Genomic DNA, 17,936 nt, shown 5'->3' with positions numbered 1-17,936 from the left:
ATAATATATATATATAATATAAATAATATAATATAATATAAATTAACAATAACTCTTTTGAAATTCAAAATACACAATTTCATGTAAAAGCATGACACGGCGTAATTATTAATATTAATTTAATGATAATATTAATTTATGATCATAATTATTAACATTAATTTAAATTTTTTTTATAAAATACATAGATTATATATCAGCTATGAATGGATTAACAAATATAATTAAAATTATATAATACCTAATGTTTTCTTCTTGAGAAGTTCCACGGTTGCTAGAATTTTCCATAGTAATCCTTGATTTTTTTCTTAAATTAACATTTATTAAATCTAAATTAGAAGACTTGTCTGTTAAAAAATTATGTTCTGTAGATTTCGGAGCACTCTCTCGAGTAGAGAATACAGGAATTCTAGATTCTATTTTATTATTTTCCTGTAATATATTTATTATTAACAATTATAAATTATTGTATAAAAAATTATAAGTTATCATTATTTTATAATTGATAAATAAGAAAAATTACAAAGAAACAAAAAATTATTATTAATATTAACAAAATTATTTTATCAAAGAAATAAATTTTTAATAAATATAGTATTTCGTTAACTGAGTATTATAAAAGACCATTATAAAAAAATCTCTGCTTTTTCTCTTATTTTTCAATTGTATATTTTATTATCATTATCATTATTAAAATCATTTATTATTATGTATGAAATTATTAATTTAAATTATAAATTAATTTTATATAAATTAAGAATATAATTTATAAAACTCACTTTCTTTTCGAAATTATTTTCAATAATATTACGATAATTCGCAGATTCTCTAGCAGTTCCTAGATTTCTTGTTTGATTTCGAAATTTTATGTTTGAATTGAAAGCATTACCTAAAATAACAAAATAATTTAAAATTATTCATTATTTTTATATAAAAAATAATTAAGAAAATATTATAGTTACCACTATTAATACTTGTATTTATGTTTCGATTTGTTTGAAAATTCAATTCATCTTCACATAGTGTATTCTAAATAAAAAATAAAAATATATATATAAATTATATTAATTGTATATAATTTTTTATACATATGTAACGTTATAACAATAATAATATAAAATATATAGAAAATAATTTACAAAAATAATTTACTATATTATTATTTTTAAAATAATATTTTTTTGTAATTATTTGTAACTAAAAAATATTAACATACTAACCTGAAATATCTTTAAAAATTGAGTAAAATTTAGATAGGACATAATATTATTCGAACATCATCGGAATTGATTATCATCGGTTTATAAACGTGTTCTCCACGCGAAATTAAAAATAACCCAACTCTGCGAATGAATTTTCTCATATCTATTTACTCGATAAACCAATAAAAAACAAGACAAATGGTTTTTTCAACTCTACTGTACTGAATTCATCTACAGATATCACGATACGATTAATCGTTAATATAAATATTGCAAATCATGATTGTATAATAAAAATTTTCGTTTCTTTATAAGTTAATGTTAATGTTAGAGTGAAAACTATGAAATGTGATAAAACCATACGTTATTTATGTACATTGCAATTTAAATTCGTACAAATATATATATAGATTCAAAATAAAGTCATGATTTGCAATTTAACGCTCCGATTTAAAACGATTTTATAAACGAAGTTGACTTCGTGGCACCCGAACGAACTTCAACAACAATAAAGTTAAAGTTTTTTTTTTCAAGTTTATGTTTTATTAATAAGCTCTTTGAAATTATTAATAATTCAATATATAAATTCTTTCTTATATAATATAACAAATTATGATATATGTTTTCTTACTCTACATTAACTCAATTCTATTTAATACTTATTTAATATCCATATTTATGCAATTTGGATATTTGAATATTTGAATTATATTTAAATGTAAAAGAACAAGATTAAGAAAATTAACTTTTTCATTCTTTTTTTCAAGGCAACATGTTCTATTATAATTAAATTAATATAATTATATAATTTTTATCATGGAATTAGTTCAAAACTTAGAATTTTACCTGATTCTGTGATGGAATTATTTGCCATACTACAGGCTGTTCTGTCTTAGAACGCATACCAACTCCAAGTGCAACTAAATTTGGTCTTTCGTTCCATAAATTTTCACGATAATTTGTATTTTCATTTCTAAAAATTATAATTACATCAATTTTCTACTAATTAAGCGATATATAAAAATTATTATTATTATTATTTAAAGAAAATTTAAAAAGAATTTTTAAAAAAAATTTATAATATTTATTTATAATTATAATATATTATAAATTATAATTATAATTAGAGTAAGTTCTTTATATCATCATAATTTATGAAAAATACACTATAAGTAACTAATTCTAAAATTAAATTATTATAAATATGATTATTTTTAAAAATATATAAGTATATATGAGAAACGAACAATATTAGTTTAATATATATACTTCAGGAAATTACCTTGCAAGTTTTTCTTTATTCGCTGTTATAAATTGGCCTTTAGTACGTCCGATAGCAGGTGAGATTGAACCACTTCCAGCTACTATCCAATCGACATCAGGACCTATACAAATTTTATATATATTAAATAGTATTAATAAATGAAATTTATTTTTTATATTGAAAATATATTAGATCGTACGAAATTTTTTATAAACAAAAGTAATCTATTTTTTCCAAATATTTTATGTAATTATAATTGTAATTATTTGCAAATTTTTTTAAAATTGAATTGAAATAAAAAGAATTCATCAATAATATATAAAATAATATACCTGTAGCTACTTGCACAGTAGGTGAAATTTGTAAACCATATATTACAAGACCATCCGCAGAGACCAAAGGCAAAGATTTTCGTGCCAGACGAGCTCTAATAGCAGACATCATTGCCTCTCCATCGTGATAACCTTCCGATGCTCGTTTTCCTGCTGCTAATACTTCCTAAACATAGAATAACTTATATTTTATTATTAAATACATTAACAAACTTTTTTTATAATGCATTTATAAATAATGATAAAATTATTTTACAAAGATAATAAAATACCTCTGATTCATAAATTTGAGCTAAAACAGCTAAAGTATCAAGTGCTGCTTGTCGTACTCTGCGCCGTCTATCCCTCATCATTTTAGCTACTTTATTAGCCACAATGTCAACTTTAAACTCCGTACTTGGAAATGTTATCAACGAAAAAATTAACAATTGTAAGCAATTTTCCCTGGTCTGTAGATATCAAAGAGACACGCATAAGAGAGTAGAAAAAATGTTAATAAAAATAATAGAAAATAATAGAAAAATCTCACCTTCGCATTCCTAGCATTCAAACATTGTGGTTGCAGAAGCTGTTCCAAAAGAAGAGCAGGTCTGAGTCTAAGCATCGCGATTCTGGCCAATTGAGCTGCACTTGGTCCACCATGCCTTGCTAAACCCCATGCCAATTGTGGTAAACGTTTTCTCAAAGCTTCTTCGCTTACTCCAACTACGATTACCTGATACCAATAAATGATTAAAAACTTTATTTTTAATATGAGAAATCAAAATCATATTTGAACCAGAATACAAAATTTCTTTATAAAAACAATATTACTTAGAAATTTTATTTTATTCTTTTTTCCTTTAAAATATCATTTTTTATTTTTAAAGTTCGTAGATTTCGTAGAATAACGAAAGAATATCTTTATTGTTAAATAGTAAAATGTCATTCTACGTTTACGTGACTTTTACTTAACAAGTAATTTATGGAACTTTTTCTCGTGACCCGGCTGATATTTTAAATCGTGTCGTCTTAAAAAGTGCTTAACAATTTAAAGCTGCATCTATGTTGATGTTAAAAAATTTCAAAATATAATTTCTAAACTATTTATTTTTTTAAATATTAGTGCATATATTACTATACACAATTTAGGATAGAAAAATTTAACGGCAATTCATAATCAATAATTCACAATCAGTGTAAACAATATCATATAATACAAAAATAAAATCATTACTTTCATTATAAATAAATGAAATAAATCATTTGATCCAAAATTAACAATAAAATACTTCAATAACTCATATTAAATAACAAAGCAATAAAATGAGTAAAACAGTTAGATTGATTTGAAGGTAAATTTGCGAGTTACCTTCGCCACAGCTAACCCAGCAGCAGCTACACGACAGCTCCTTTCACAGCCTAGTACTGCATGCAAAAGAGATCCTAATCGGGGTTCTATCGCGATTAGAGCAGAAGACGTTCGCAAAGCGGACGCTACTCTCTCTAAACCTCTGACACGAGCACGCCAATCATCCTGGAATGATTATTTAATTTTATAGAAATATATATCATATTTGATTAAGTTAATTAAATTATATTTTGTATTTTTTTTCTCTCTCTTTTTCTTTATTTTTTTTTTTTTTTTTTAATAAAATAAATGAATTTTAAATTTTTCGATAAAGAACAGAGAATATATAATGAACAAAATTCTATAAAAATATTTTGTTTGATTTTAAGACATTATATCTTTTACATTTACATCAATATCTTTTTCTATCTAATTAAAATTGAATAAATGCTCGAAAATCAGAATTCAAGCATTTAATGAACTAATGGAATTAAATTTTGATTTTGATATAGTCAATCAGTGTTAAAAATTCTTTATATTTTGCTGAATATAAAAAAGAACAAAAAGAAAAAAAAATATCAAGAATTAAAATAAACAGTTTCATAAGTTTCAAATTGATCTCTTAAAGGAAATTCCGCAATGATGGGAATGATTAATGATTATCGAGTATTTACATTGTAAATTGTCCGATCTAACATTATCTAAATTTTACTGTAATTCTTTCCTTTTTTTCTTATTTTTACTTTTTAAATTTTTAATTTTATTTATTTGCTATTTATTACGAAAATTCAGTGTTATTCATCTTAATCTTCATTTTAATAATATTGCACAAATTTCATTTCATATTTCTAATTTATTTAAAGAAAAAGATTACTATGTTTATTTAAAGAATATATTTAGATTATATTTATTTAAAGAATAATAAAGAATTCTTCTTTATCTGCCAAATATAAACTACATTATATATATATAAAATATGAAAAATATTATTTATAAATAATGTCGTTGGTCAAGAATCAGCAGTCGTCGACTGAACATTATCGATCGTTGCAGCAAGTCTGAATGCAATGCACTGGTAATATTTGCATTTACTTTCCGATTCGGCTCTATTTACACGGAAGTGGTTAATATTCTCGATTTTTTTATAATCTTATTAAATCTATGAAGAATAATGATATTATATATCACATAAAATCTTTTTAATTTAATAAAACGAATATATCATGCCTTTACCTGAATTTATCAGATAACATTTCACACCTTTTTTTTTTCCTTCGAGTTTTATTACCGCTTTTTATTTAATCTTAAAATTACTATCATTATTTTTTTATTAGAAATGACAATTATAATTTAATTATCGAACTTAATTCATCCTTGAAACTAAAATTAATAGATGTTAGAAATTATTTATGATATTTTTATGATGATCCAGGAAATACTTTTTATAAAATTACTATTATTATTTCTAGTTGTAATATAATTATAAAAAAAAATAATTACATTCGATTTTTAATCTATTTTAATCTATTTAATTGATTTTAATCTTTTTAATTTCTAAATTACAATTAAAGTTTAAAGAGATTAATATATTTCTTGCCAAACAATTTCTTATGCTTTTTCTAAATAATACATATAGATTGTAAAATCTAACTAAAAACCTAAACCTAAATCTTTCTATATCACATGTTTTATAATATAATGTTTATATATATATATATATGCATAATCTCAATCAATAATAGTTTATCAGATATTTAAAAATAAATCAATCATATTAATTATTATAAAATTTTTATTAATTATTAATATTTAAATCAGATTGAATTTTACATTAATTTTAAATTATTAATTAATATTTATTTAATAAATTTTAGTTTATTAATTACTAAATAAAGTTTTTTTTAAAATAAAATTTTGTTATATTTGAATTTTGTATTGCAACAGTAAGCTTTTAAAAATGTAAAGTATACATTCTTATCCGTATGCTATGTACATTTGATTTTTATCATTTCAGTTTATTTTTAGGTTACTTTACTATTTCATGAGACCTAAGATTTATTCTAGATCATTTTTTTTAATTACATGAAGTTTTTTTTCCTCGTAACATCAATTGCATATATTTTCATTATTTAATTGCTAAATATCAATGGAATCAATAATATAAGATTATGGAATCAAATATAAGAACAATATACAATCAATAAAATAGATAGAAGATCGATTTTTTGCAAGCAAAAAATTCCTAATTATTTTCTTATTATCCACAAGTCGCGCTGTATAATATTACGCATAAAGAAATTTCTCGTTTTTCATCCATGGAATATTCATACTGGCGCCCTCCAACGTCTAGAACTATTTCAATGGTGTCCGACGGCTGGAAAACGAAATAGCATGCATAATTCATCTAATGTTTTATTGCCACGAAGATGGGAACATTGTTCAAAAGAAAATACCTGTTAGAAATATGATTAATCCTAGTCGAGTAATGTACTGTAATTCTTTATGGAAGTTATGATAATGAAGAAATTCCTTAAAAAAAAGAGTAATAATGGTAATTAAAATAAGGCGTATGATATATACATATATTTTAAATAAAAACAGTGCTTATAAATCCATATTTATAATATTATTTATATATATAACATTATTTACATTATATTTGACTCGTTGAAAATATAGAATAATTATAAAATGATCATAAATTGTTAAAATTGATTGTTTTGAAATAACAATTTATTTAATTTAATATAAATTATCTTGTATATACACATATCTGTTAGTATAAAATTAACTATAAAAAATATACAGTTAAAGTCATAAAATACAGAGAAAAATAATATGATACGAATTTTGTAATCTAAAGTGTAATTAAAAATAATAAAATTTTTAAATATAAAAATTTTAAATTAATTATTTATTTAAACTTACACTTTCTAAGTTTAAAAGAATCAGATACTAATTTTTAAAATTCCATATATAAATTGAAATAATAAATTTCGAAAAAAATAATTTTTTCTAGAAAAATAAATTAACTTAAAAGTTAGATAAATCATTAATTTATGTGTGAAAAAGAACAGAACTTCTTTTATGCTGAGAATTACATGACATAGGAGATCAATATTAAACGATTTAGTTTTTAGCTTTTTTAGTTCTTATTATATAGTACGTACAGTGATATTCATGGAAATATTTAGAATGACCTTGAACTTCCATTCAATGAAAAAAAAGTACTTTCATGATACTTTAAGCGCATCATTTCTTCACGATATTAATAATCACAATAATACTTCATTGTTTTTTTTAGATATCTTGTATATATAGTCAATTTTGTACATATAAATATGACTGATATTAAAAAAATTATACCAAATATTCACTAATATATAAAAAAAAATAATAATTACAAAATTTAAATTTCTTGATTTTTATATAAAGTTTTTTATTTAATAATTTTTTCAATAAAAGATTTTCTAAATAATAAAAATTAAATTTTTAAAATAATAATTCACAATAAAAGTTTTATTTTCAATTTTGAAATTTTATAGTAAAATATTTTTGTAAATTATATTTACTTTGTATAATATAATGATGATATGAATTTTTTTTTTAATTTACACGATTATATTTCAGTATAAGAATACATTTTTATCCACTATCAATCTGACCATCGAAATACCAACTAACCAAATTAATATGTAACGGAGTCTCCTAGTCTTCGTGTCGAAATGCATTCAACTTGACTTCAGGAATTTACTTGATAATATTAGATAAGTTTAATCTAGTTGATAATGCAAAGAAACCTTCATGACCGGAAAAATTTTTCTTGTTACGAACATTTATTCAATTTGTATCTTCTTGTAAGAAATTTTTTTATTTAAAAAATTTAAATACTTAAGAACTTTGTTAGAATTATTAGAATTATTATTAAAAGAATATTTTCTTTAATGTTTAAATAAAACATATAGCAGAAATATTTACTTGCAAAATATTTACAGCAAATTTGATATATAGAATTAAAATTTTACCATGAAAATTTTTGCTACAGGTTTAAAATATTCTAGATCCATCACTGTCAGAATGCTAACACGAAACCGGTCAGTCAGTGCTTTACCAGTGAAAAGAAATAATATTTATTTCATTCTTCTCTTAAATATTCTTTTTAAAGTAAAATTATAAGTTTGAAAATAATTTTTAAGAAAGTTTTTTTAAATAACATTTTCTAAGTCATTTTTTGGTATTTTGAAAATTTTAATATGTGAAAGTAAATAAAAATTCTTCTTAACTATACTGTGTAATTTTTAATTTTTTTTTTATCTATTTTATAAAGTTATATTTGTTTTTAATAATTAAAAAATTTTCTTAATAATTAACTTTTTTAATAATATTTTTTCATATTCTTTCAATTTTTCTTTCATTGTTTTTTTATAATGTATAATTATTTTTAATAATCTTTATATTTAAATATTATATTTTAATAATATTTTAGTTATATTTCAATAAAATAAATAAAATTAATTGAAAATTGAGTATTTAATAATTTTTATATTATATAATAATGTATAATAATTTTTTTATATAAAATAAATTATATAAAATAAAAATCATGTTCAGAAATCGTATTAAAATTTTGAAAAGAATTTTGAAATATGCTCTTGCTTGTGGATTGATTTTTTTTATCATAAAATCTCTTCTCGACAAAGATAGAGATGAAACAAAATTAAAAGATCTAAACAGATTATTAGTACGTAAATAAATATAAATTTACCAAATAAATAAATTATATTAGAAACTTTTTTACATTAATAGAAGATTTGATAAAAAAAATTAAATAAAAAACGCATTTTAATAGCAAGATTTATTATTTTAGATCGAAACAGAAAATGAAAATTTAAAACGATTATTAATTGTAAAAAATATATGTAAAAAATATAATTTAGGAATATACAAGGAATTTGATAAACCATCCGTATTTAAACATCCACCAGCACCACAATATAGTGTTTTTTATATTATCAGGTTAGTTAAATAAATCATTTAAATCAGTTAAATAGAATAATATGATAAAAACCTATAGTAATAATTTATTATTATTATATATTATTTGTCGATATATATTTTATAATTTCTTAATTATTTTAATATCAATATCAATAATTATGTTTTTTCACAAAATTTAAAAATAATTTCTTAATCATTATACATAATATATGTGTTTAAATCGAATAACTAATTGAATAACTAACAAATAGTGTTTAAATCAAATTGTGATTATTCTAACAATAACTGATTCAATTAGCAGTGTATCTATGTACATTATTTGCCACGCAGATCACGCGATCTATCATACTGTCCAATTTACAAAGCCGGTAGTACAACGTGGATTTACAATTTATGTCTCTTAATGAATGTTACCGAGGAGGAGTTGAACAATGGAAAGAAGCAAATATCGACCATTGCTAGAGGAATAATACCGGAACTCGAATTTCCAGAAGCAGAAGAGGTAATGTATTGTTCATTAATAAACAACATAATATTTGTATATGAATTACATTTGATTCTAAATCATATGATCAACGAGATATAATGAAACATAATTTATTAAAAAGAATAAATTATAAATATTATTATTTTAAACTTAACCTATAATCTATCTTGGCTTATAGCGCGAATTATATTGTATACAAATTTCGAATACAAAAAAATAAATGAACAAAAAAAATGCAAAATTACTTATTGTTTTATTTATATAATAAATAATAAATATATTTTATCTATATAATAAATGTAAATAAAACACTATAATAAATAAATATAATACTCACCACAAGCCTAACAATTTGTGGAATAAATATATTTAATCATAAATTAAATTATAAATGGAATAATATAATTCAACTTCTTATAGAAACTTTCATACTTTCATTAGAATTATATATATATATATATTTCAAAATCTTTCATTCTGAATCTCGTTAATATCTATTCTTGTAAAAAGACTAAACTAAGAAATTCAAATAGGCGTTAAGGGCTACGAAGAAACTGCTAGTGGTAAGGCACCCATTTGAAAGATTGTTGAGCGCGTATCGCGATAAGCTGGAAAACTCTGTGGCTGGAAGGGAACACGGGACACTTCACTTTTATCAGAAATATGGTAGCAAGATTGTTGAAAAGTACCGTGGTGAGTCACGAAAACCTATCGACCGCAATGTATTCATTGCTCAAACATTAGGTTAATAACGAGATATGTCACTTGCTTCTTAAGAGGCAAACTTCACACGACCCAAAAGGAATCAGGAGATCAGGCAGAAAGGTGTACCTCCACCAGCGGGAATTGAACCAACTTTCCGTGAATTCGTGCAATATTTAATTCATACTGATTTGCCCAATTATGGAGATGACCATTGGATGCCATATTATTGGTTCTGTGCACTTTGCATTGTAGATTACGACATAATTGCAAAGGTAGAATTCATATGGATTAATTTTACGAAATTTAAATTTTGGGGGATTACAATGAAATACATAAAATATGACAATACTTTTTTCCAATTATTATTCCCCAATAATTTTTTTTTATATCTTATCATATTTGTTATGTTTTATAGGTAGAAACATTATATCAAGATCAAATTTATGCGATTCATAAATTAAATCTTCAAGGGATAATTAAACCAAGATGGCAACATAATCGTAGTCACTCGAATGCATCGAAAATATATTTTAGCCAATTAAATAGAGATATGGTAGAAAAGTTATATGAGAAGTTCAAGCTGGATTTTGAACTTTTCGATTATTCACCATATGAATATTATCAATATGTAACAATTTTCTAATATTTTGTAATAAATTTTTCGATAAAGATTTTAATATTTTTTAATTTTAATTCATTTAATTATATAACATTTAATCAATGTTTGTAATTTATTTCATAAAAAAGTAATTTTTACCGTCACATTCACATAATTTAGAAAAAAAGACAATTTTTTTCATAAAATTGTCCTTAACAATATTATTATATTTTATTGATATATTCCTTATCAATAGAAACAGTAGCAAATATTACATTGCGTGATTTTCTCAATTTTAATCGAACATACCTTATTAGTTTTTCGTCTTGTTCCACTCATTAATTCGACTGAAGGAAAAACCATCAACTTTAGGACAGATCGTTCTGATATATTACACCGAACTAGGTCAATCGATTTCTATAGCAAAAGTTCGTCGCGTGGTATAACGTGATTTAAAGCATCAATTAGACTCACCTATGCGTGTATCGACTCTTCGTTTTGTTGTTCTTACCTTATTCATCTTTTTTCTTATTTTAAGCAACTATCGCATGCAATATATATGCACGTGTGTTCGATGAATTTGATTAATATAGAAATCATGAGTAACTAGCGTCGAATGTTTACATTAAATATCTTTTTTTTATTAAGTATTATTTATTTTAATTGATAAAAGATAATTGATACACATATTACATTCAAAAAATTAAATTATATATGTTATACATCATTTCTCAGAAAAATAAAAAATAAAAAATAAAAAATTTTTTGAAAAAATTCAACCATTTATTGTATATGTATATCTGTGTTTCTAGAAATCTAATTCATGATGGAAATAATTAGTTTGATTAAAATTGATTGAATACTTGACATGAAAAGAATTCGTGGAGGAAATAATTAAAATTATTAAGTATTCGTAAGAAGTAAGAATATGATGAATATTTGATAGATATTAGTACGAAGCAAAAATTTTTTAAATGGAATAAAAAATTTAACAAGTATTTGACATTTGAAAAATTAAAAGTTTTGAAAAGATTTTAAAATAGAAATTAAGAGAATAATAATAATAATTTGAAAAATATTTAAAAAAATTATTAAAAATATTTAATGAAAAAAATTGAATGATAATTAATATATAATAAAAATCATTAAGATAATAAAAATATTGAATTATTGAAAAAAGTGTAATTATGTAAAAAATCATTGAAAAAAATATGTAATGAATGCATAAATAAAATATGTAATTATAAAACTTACTTTATTATGCAGATCCTCCAATACTTCGTGATCAACCAGTCCTAATTCTTCCCAATTTGGTTCTTCTGATTCCATTTTGTCAGACCTATAAGTATTTTTGTTTTTTCCAATAATACTTTCGCTTCCTTCATCGTATTCACTTATTTGTTCACAAACAACACTTTTCAACACATAATCACTATTATCATTCCTCGAGCTATTCATTTTATCATTTTTTAATTTTACATCTTTCCGTATAACTCCATCTTGATTTACTTTTATATATTTTAGTTCTATTTCATTTTTCACCACTGAACCGAAAAAAGAATCAACTTTTTGACCGATTTCTAAAGATTCATTTGTTTCTTTCATATTGTCCTTTTCAATGTTTTCAGATGTTTTATTTTCCAAACTATCTTTGCTATCTTTAATATCAATTATTTTATTCTGCATTTCAAAATCGCCAGATTCTACTTTTGAATCATTCTTAGAAGTCTCTATTGTTAAAGAAACATTTTCAGAATGATTAACTTTTATATTTGGATTTATTGCATTAATATTTTGACTATTTTGTACTAACATAACTTCTTCCTTTTTAATTTTTTCTACTTTTCCACCAATTTCAACAATCTTCGCATTCTTATCGTTTGCACTAGATTCGATATTATATATATTATCTTTATCTTCTTGTCTAGTTATACTTTTCTTTTTCCTTGTTTCATCAACAGCGTTATTACTAAATAGAAATGGACTACTGGTTCTAGTAAGAATACTCTTTTTAGGACTCAGTTCCGCATTATGCGTATATATCTCTCTCTTGGGGCTATTAGACACAGACCTGGATGTTCTTCTATATTTTTTAGGCTCTCTGTGAGGACTACAAGGTTGAGAAGACGGTCTAGGACGGCTGGGCATTTTAGTAACAGGTGAAACCGGAAGTGGAATCTTAGTCTTAAGAGTAGTTTCTCCAGATTCCGTATCATCACTATCAGGAGTCCTTAATTTAACTATTTCACCTCCAAAATGAACTCTTCTAGGTGTCTTCCTTTTATCAAGATCTTCCTTCTCTTCAATCTCATTTTTTATATCTGTTTCATTTTCTTCTGCATTCTGCTCGTCTTCACTATCATCCTTTTCTTCGAGAATCGTCATAGTGATGGCTGTTTCCTCGTTGAACTTAATTTCTGTTTCTAATACCACTCTGGCCGCTGGCATATTAGTAATCTCGTCTTCTTCTTCAGCTATACCAGAAGTATCACTATCGTTTTCCCATTTACCTTCCAAATTTTTCTCTACTTTTTCCACGTTCTTTCCATCCGTACCTTTTTTTAAATTCTTTTTATTAGATTTTACATTATAAATTTTGGATAAAATCTCAATATTTTTCTTCAATTTGTTATCATAATCTTCCAGATAGCTCTCGAATTCTTCTACGCCTATTGCATCCCGGATCTTCATTAACGATTTTAATACCGCTTCTTGATGTGGTACCTGGGCCAGTCGGGAGGCCAAGGCTATTGTTACCTCCTTAACAAATCGGGAATCAGGCGATGGACTACTTGACGATGGAAACAGGAGAGAGGGTACGCTTAAGATCACACCGGTGGTAACGTTCGTCTGAAAGGAATTCTGTACTTCTGAACGGTTTAGGCCATCTTCAAGAATCTGCAAGAGAACGATCGATACAATTGCGTTTAGATATCGATCCATGATGATGTATAAGATAGTGGGGAGATTGCAAGGTCAGAAATATGTTTGTGCACGGACCTGTCTATCTGATATGTTTGCCGAAAATTTTAAAATATATCATGAATAATATGAAGATGGAAAAGGATAATTCGTGAAATGCTATTAAATTTATTAGTTTATATGTAATATAATTTATATATAATAAATCCTGTAACTTATAATAAATTAACTCTATTTCATACGCATATCTACGAATGCATGATTTTTATTCAAATTTAATGTTATAAAATAAAATTAAAAAGAGGTATATCATCAAATAAGATTCTTACGTTTTTAATAGTATTTTCTCTGTCATGACTATGAATAAGGAAAACTCGAAAGGCGTCCAAGGCACCCTTGCGAACGGCGGGTGCAGGGTGACCCAAATTATTGACTAGCTCTGGTACCACTGGTTGCATGACCTTGTCCACGATGTCAGCATTCAAAGTCGGTAACACATCTATAAGCACACGAAGAGCATGCTGACGCACTTCCCATTCTGGATCACGTAATCTATCAGATATTTCCAAGAATGTTGAACGGGTATCCACGTCAGTTGGAAATTTTCTAGTGCGTACCTGAAATGCAAATGAAAAGAAATATATATATATATATATATAAATATCAATCCTCGAATATCTTTTGTTTATTATGATGCATTTGTTAAATAAAAATTTCAAAACTAACGAAGATTAAATAATTTCGAGTTATTTAAATATTAAGTCAATTAATAAGATTATAACAAAACAAAAAATTCTACTTGAGATTAATATAAAAAATAATTATTTAATATAATTTATATTTTTTACTTTATTTCTAATTAAATTATTTTAATAAATTTAGAAATATATATTTCAAATAATCTTATTTGACTCATTAAATATAAGATACATTATAACGTAGGACAATTATACGAACCACGTGTTCCCAAAGAGGAGTGAGCTGTATCGCTTGGCCGTTCGACGAGGTCAATGTCATCTTTCGAGAGAGTCGTTGACGATGACCTCGAAGCGTCGGGCTCTCTGGTGTCGAATAGAGATCGAAAGGAGAAAATCGTGCCAGAAGTGGCGAGGAATCCTTTTGGGGCTGCAGAGGCCCCGAATTCGTCGATCCTGTCATAGATGAGGTGAATTCCAAACACTCGGACATACCACTGTTACGTCTCGTTTGACGAAATCCATAGATCCTTCATTGTTTTCCACAAGGATCGTTTCTCTAATTTCTTTAGATCGTTCATGCTGTCATTTTTCATTTAGTTGATTTAGCAGTCGCTAATTAGATAATGAAATAACTTGATAATAAAACTTGATAAGTTTGAATATAACAGGATCATTTTTGATTCTGCTATTTCGCTTCGTGATTTTTATTTCAAATGTTTATAATAAATGTTTATAATGAAGAAAAGATTTGAAATAAAATATATTCATTTAAAATCTTATTTTTCAACAAATTAAATTTGAAAATTTTTTGCATTTAAATGCATATTCAATTGACATTTTATTGAAAGATGTTAATAATTTTAAATTCAACTTTTTGAAAAAGAAAATAATAATAAACTTTTATTTCTTCTATAATTTTTTATTATTTCGATTAAATTTTTAATGATTCATGACGAATTTAAAAACTATTAAAAATTATAAACTTCTCATATCTTCAATAAAAATAAATAATGTTTAAATTTTACTAATTTTTTGTTTATCATTTTTAATTTTTTAGTTATGCTACAAATATTTGTAATATAAATTAATTTACAATAAAAAATTCTATATTTGACTTTTATAATTTTATAATTAATCATCGATAGATATTTTCTGTATTTCCGGAAACATATTTGTAAATAAAATGATTGACATTATAATATATATAATAAAATTTTAAGTGATTAATGAAATCTCATTTTCGGTTTTAATAATTAAAAAATCTGTTTTATTATTAATTTAGATTTACTTAACATATATCGAAACACGATTAATATCATTATCTATATTTTGTATATTTATATTTTATTGTTAGATATTTTTCTATAATTCTTTCACGAAAATATGATTAACAAAATCAATCGAGTAATTTTCATTTCCAAGTATTACAAAAAAAAAAAAAGTTATGTTTTTCATAGTAAATATTTAAAAAAAAAAATAGAGGTAATGTCGTAAAGTTTATCATTGGATCTTGAAACACGAACGTTGCATAAAAGTAGTACACACGAAAGGCGATTGCATAATCCAAAGAAAACATGCGTGTATCTCGGAAAAAAGAAAGGGTTGTCCATTCGTCGTAATAAACGATATATATTTTTCTAGCGTATTTAATTTTTCCTCAACCGTGAAATTTTTTTTCAGACGTTTATTATTATTATTATTATTATTATTTACATCTTTATGTATCAAATTAATAATTACAATATCGATGTTATCGAATCATCATCTTTTTCACTCGCGAAATTTTATCACTCCTCATAAAACATCATCTCACTTTGAATATAGTTCTTTGTTTAATGTCGTTGATCTTTGATAAATATTAATATATTAATTATTTTAATAATAAATTGAATGCAATGTAATTATATTGTATTAAAAATTAAAAATTAATTTAATATGAAATAATTCTTCTTATTAATTTTTTAATTATTTAATTTAAAAAAAATAGAACTAAATGTTATTTTTTGCAATTTCATAAATGTTATATGATATATAACATAATTTTTATTATAAATTATATCAATCATATTTTGTAAATGATTTTATAATCAAAGATATTGTATTTACAAACGAATAAAAATAGTTGATTAACATAAATTGATTTACATAAAATTTTTTAATTATTTTTTAAAAAGTTTAATTATTTTATTTAAAAAAAAAATAATTCTCTTTAAAATATAATTTTAACTTCTGTTTTATCATAAATTAATAAATATTAAATATTTTAACTGAATATTAACTCATATTTTTCTACATAAATTATTATAATTATATAATTATAAAATTCTTAAAAAAATTATATCATAAATATAAATAAAAATATTTTTAATTATTAAATTTACAAATAGCAATATTGCTAAAATTATTTTTTAATTGCTAAAATAATATTTTACTTATTAAAATATATAAAATTTACCTTTAATTTATCTTTTCATATAAGTGAAGGAAAAATTTTGTAAATTGCAATAACATATCTTACAATTTTTTAACTATTATAATATAATTTTCTATATTACATATGAAATCTTTGTTTTCTTTTAAATGTACACTTTACGACAAGCGGCGCAACCATTGAAATCATTTAATACGAAGTTCACGTAACGGTAGTCGACATGTGACTGCCACTCTTCTATTCCGAAAGTAAGGTAGTTGCGGGTAATATCGACCATTCTCTCCCCACTTCTCGAAAAATAGTCTTATATAGTTACTTACATATGTATTATAATCATTAATGAAAAATAATTCATCTTAAAGAAAAAATAAAACTAAAAATAATTTAAGTCATTTTTTGATATTAATATAATCAAATTTAATAATGTTTTGTAAACCAAATCTTACCGCCAAATAAAATTTCGATAAATCGAAAAATTTTTCTTTTTTCTTAATTTGAAATTAATTTTATATAAAAATGTTATTTATTAAATTTCTCTAAAATTTTATTTTAGTGCTTTAAATTGAAAATATAATTTTAAATTATTAATCATAATAAATTATTATTTTTTATTATTTCATTATTATTTTATATTATACCTTTAATAATATGTTTTCAAATCATTTATCAACAATCGCATATTGATATATCATTTATTAAATTAAAATAGGGAAATGTATTTCATATTTTAATAAATTTTCACAAAAGAAAAATATAAAAAATATTTTATAAGTTCAAAATATTTATATTAATAATTTATATAAAACTTTTTTTATAAAATTGTTCTTCATTATCAACTATATAAATAAATATACAAATATATCTATTCCAATATATTATACTTATTCTACACATTCACATAAAATTTTAATATAATTTAATATCAATAATTTTGAATACACAAAATAAATTGAAAATATATATCAATAA

General features: G+C 23.0%; 2 protein-coding genes and 1 long non-coding RNA gene across 5 annotated transcripts in view; 2 read left to right on the top strand and 1 right to left on the bottom strand.

The window, feature by feature from the left end:
* Positions 1–17,007, bottom strand: part of LOC102677502 — a 27,173-nt gene extending 10,166 nt beyond the window's left edge. The window contains exons 1-13 of one of the 3 annotated variants that reach the window (XM_006623454.2): positions 16,992–17,007; positions 14,796–15,099; positions 14,168–14,455; positions 12,171–13,814; positions 4,150–4,314; positions 3,328–3,513; positions 3,071–3,247; positions 2,799–2,964; positions 2,485–2,587; positions 2,049–2,175; positions 963–1,029; positions 780–889; positions 242–432 (exon numbers count right to left, since the gene is read on the bottom strand). In XM_006623454.2, the coding sequence (XP_006623517.1) occupies positions 242–432; positions 780–889; positions 963–1,029; positions 2,049–2,175; positions 2,485–2,587; positions 2,799–2,964; positions 3,071–3,247; positions 3,328–3,513; positions 4,150–4,314; positions 12,171–13,814; positions 14,168–14,455; positions 14,796–15,026 (3,455 nt within the window). In that variant the 5' untranslated portion in view covers positions 15,027–15,099; positions 16,992–17,007. Of the gene's footprint in view, positions 1–241; positions 433–779; positions 890–962; positions 1,030–2,048; positions 2,176–2,484; positions 2,588–2,798; positions 2,965–3,070; positions 3,248–3,327; positions 3,514–4,149; positions 4,315–12,170; positions 13,815–14,167; positions 14,456–14,795; positions 15,220–16,991 lie in introns of those variants that run through there. The other 2 variants (XM_006623455.2, XM_031514113.1) reach the window with 2 other exon arrangements.
* LOC102673087 (carbohydrate sulfotransferase 11-like) lies at positions 8,732–10,995 on the top strand. The gene is made up of 6 exons (XM_031514114.1): positions 8,732–8,869; positions 8,996–9,144; positions 9,457–9,628; positions 10,147–10,306; positions 10,391–10,590; positions 10,734–10,995. Exons 1-6 carry the CDS (start codon positions 8,732–8,734, stop codon positions 10,959–10,961), a joined length of 1,047 nt encoding a protein of 348 aa, XP_031369974.1. The 3' UTR covers positions 10,962–10,995.
* LOC116186549 lies at positions 12,977–14,067 on the top strand. The gene is made up of 2 exons (XR_004151565.1): positions 12,977–13,075; positions 13,563–14,067. It is a non-coding gene; the product is annotated as an uncharacterized LOC116186549 (long non-coding RNA).
* Positions 17,008–17,936: the final 929 nt, after the last annotated feature.

Source organism: Apis dorsata, unplaced genomic scaffold, assembly GCF_000469605.1.
Source record: "Apis dorsata unplaced genomic scaffold, Apis dorsata 1.3 scaffold_896, whole genome shotgun sequence".
Classification (NCBI taxonomy): domain Eukaryota; kingdom Metazoa; phylum Arthropoda; class Insecta; order Hymenoptera; family Apidae; genus Apis; species Apis dorsata.
This window is presented reverse-complemented; position numbering and strand designations above follow the sequence as displayed.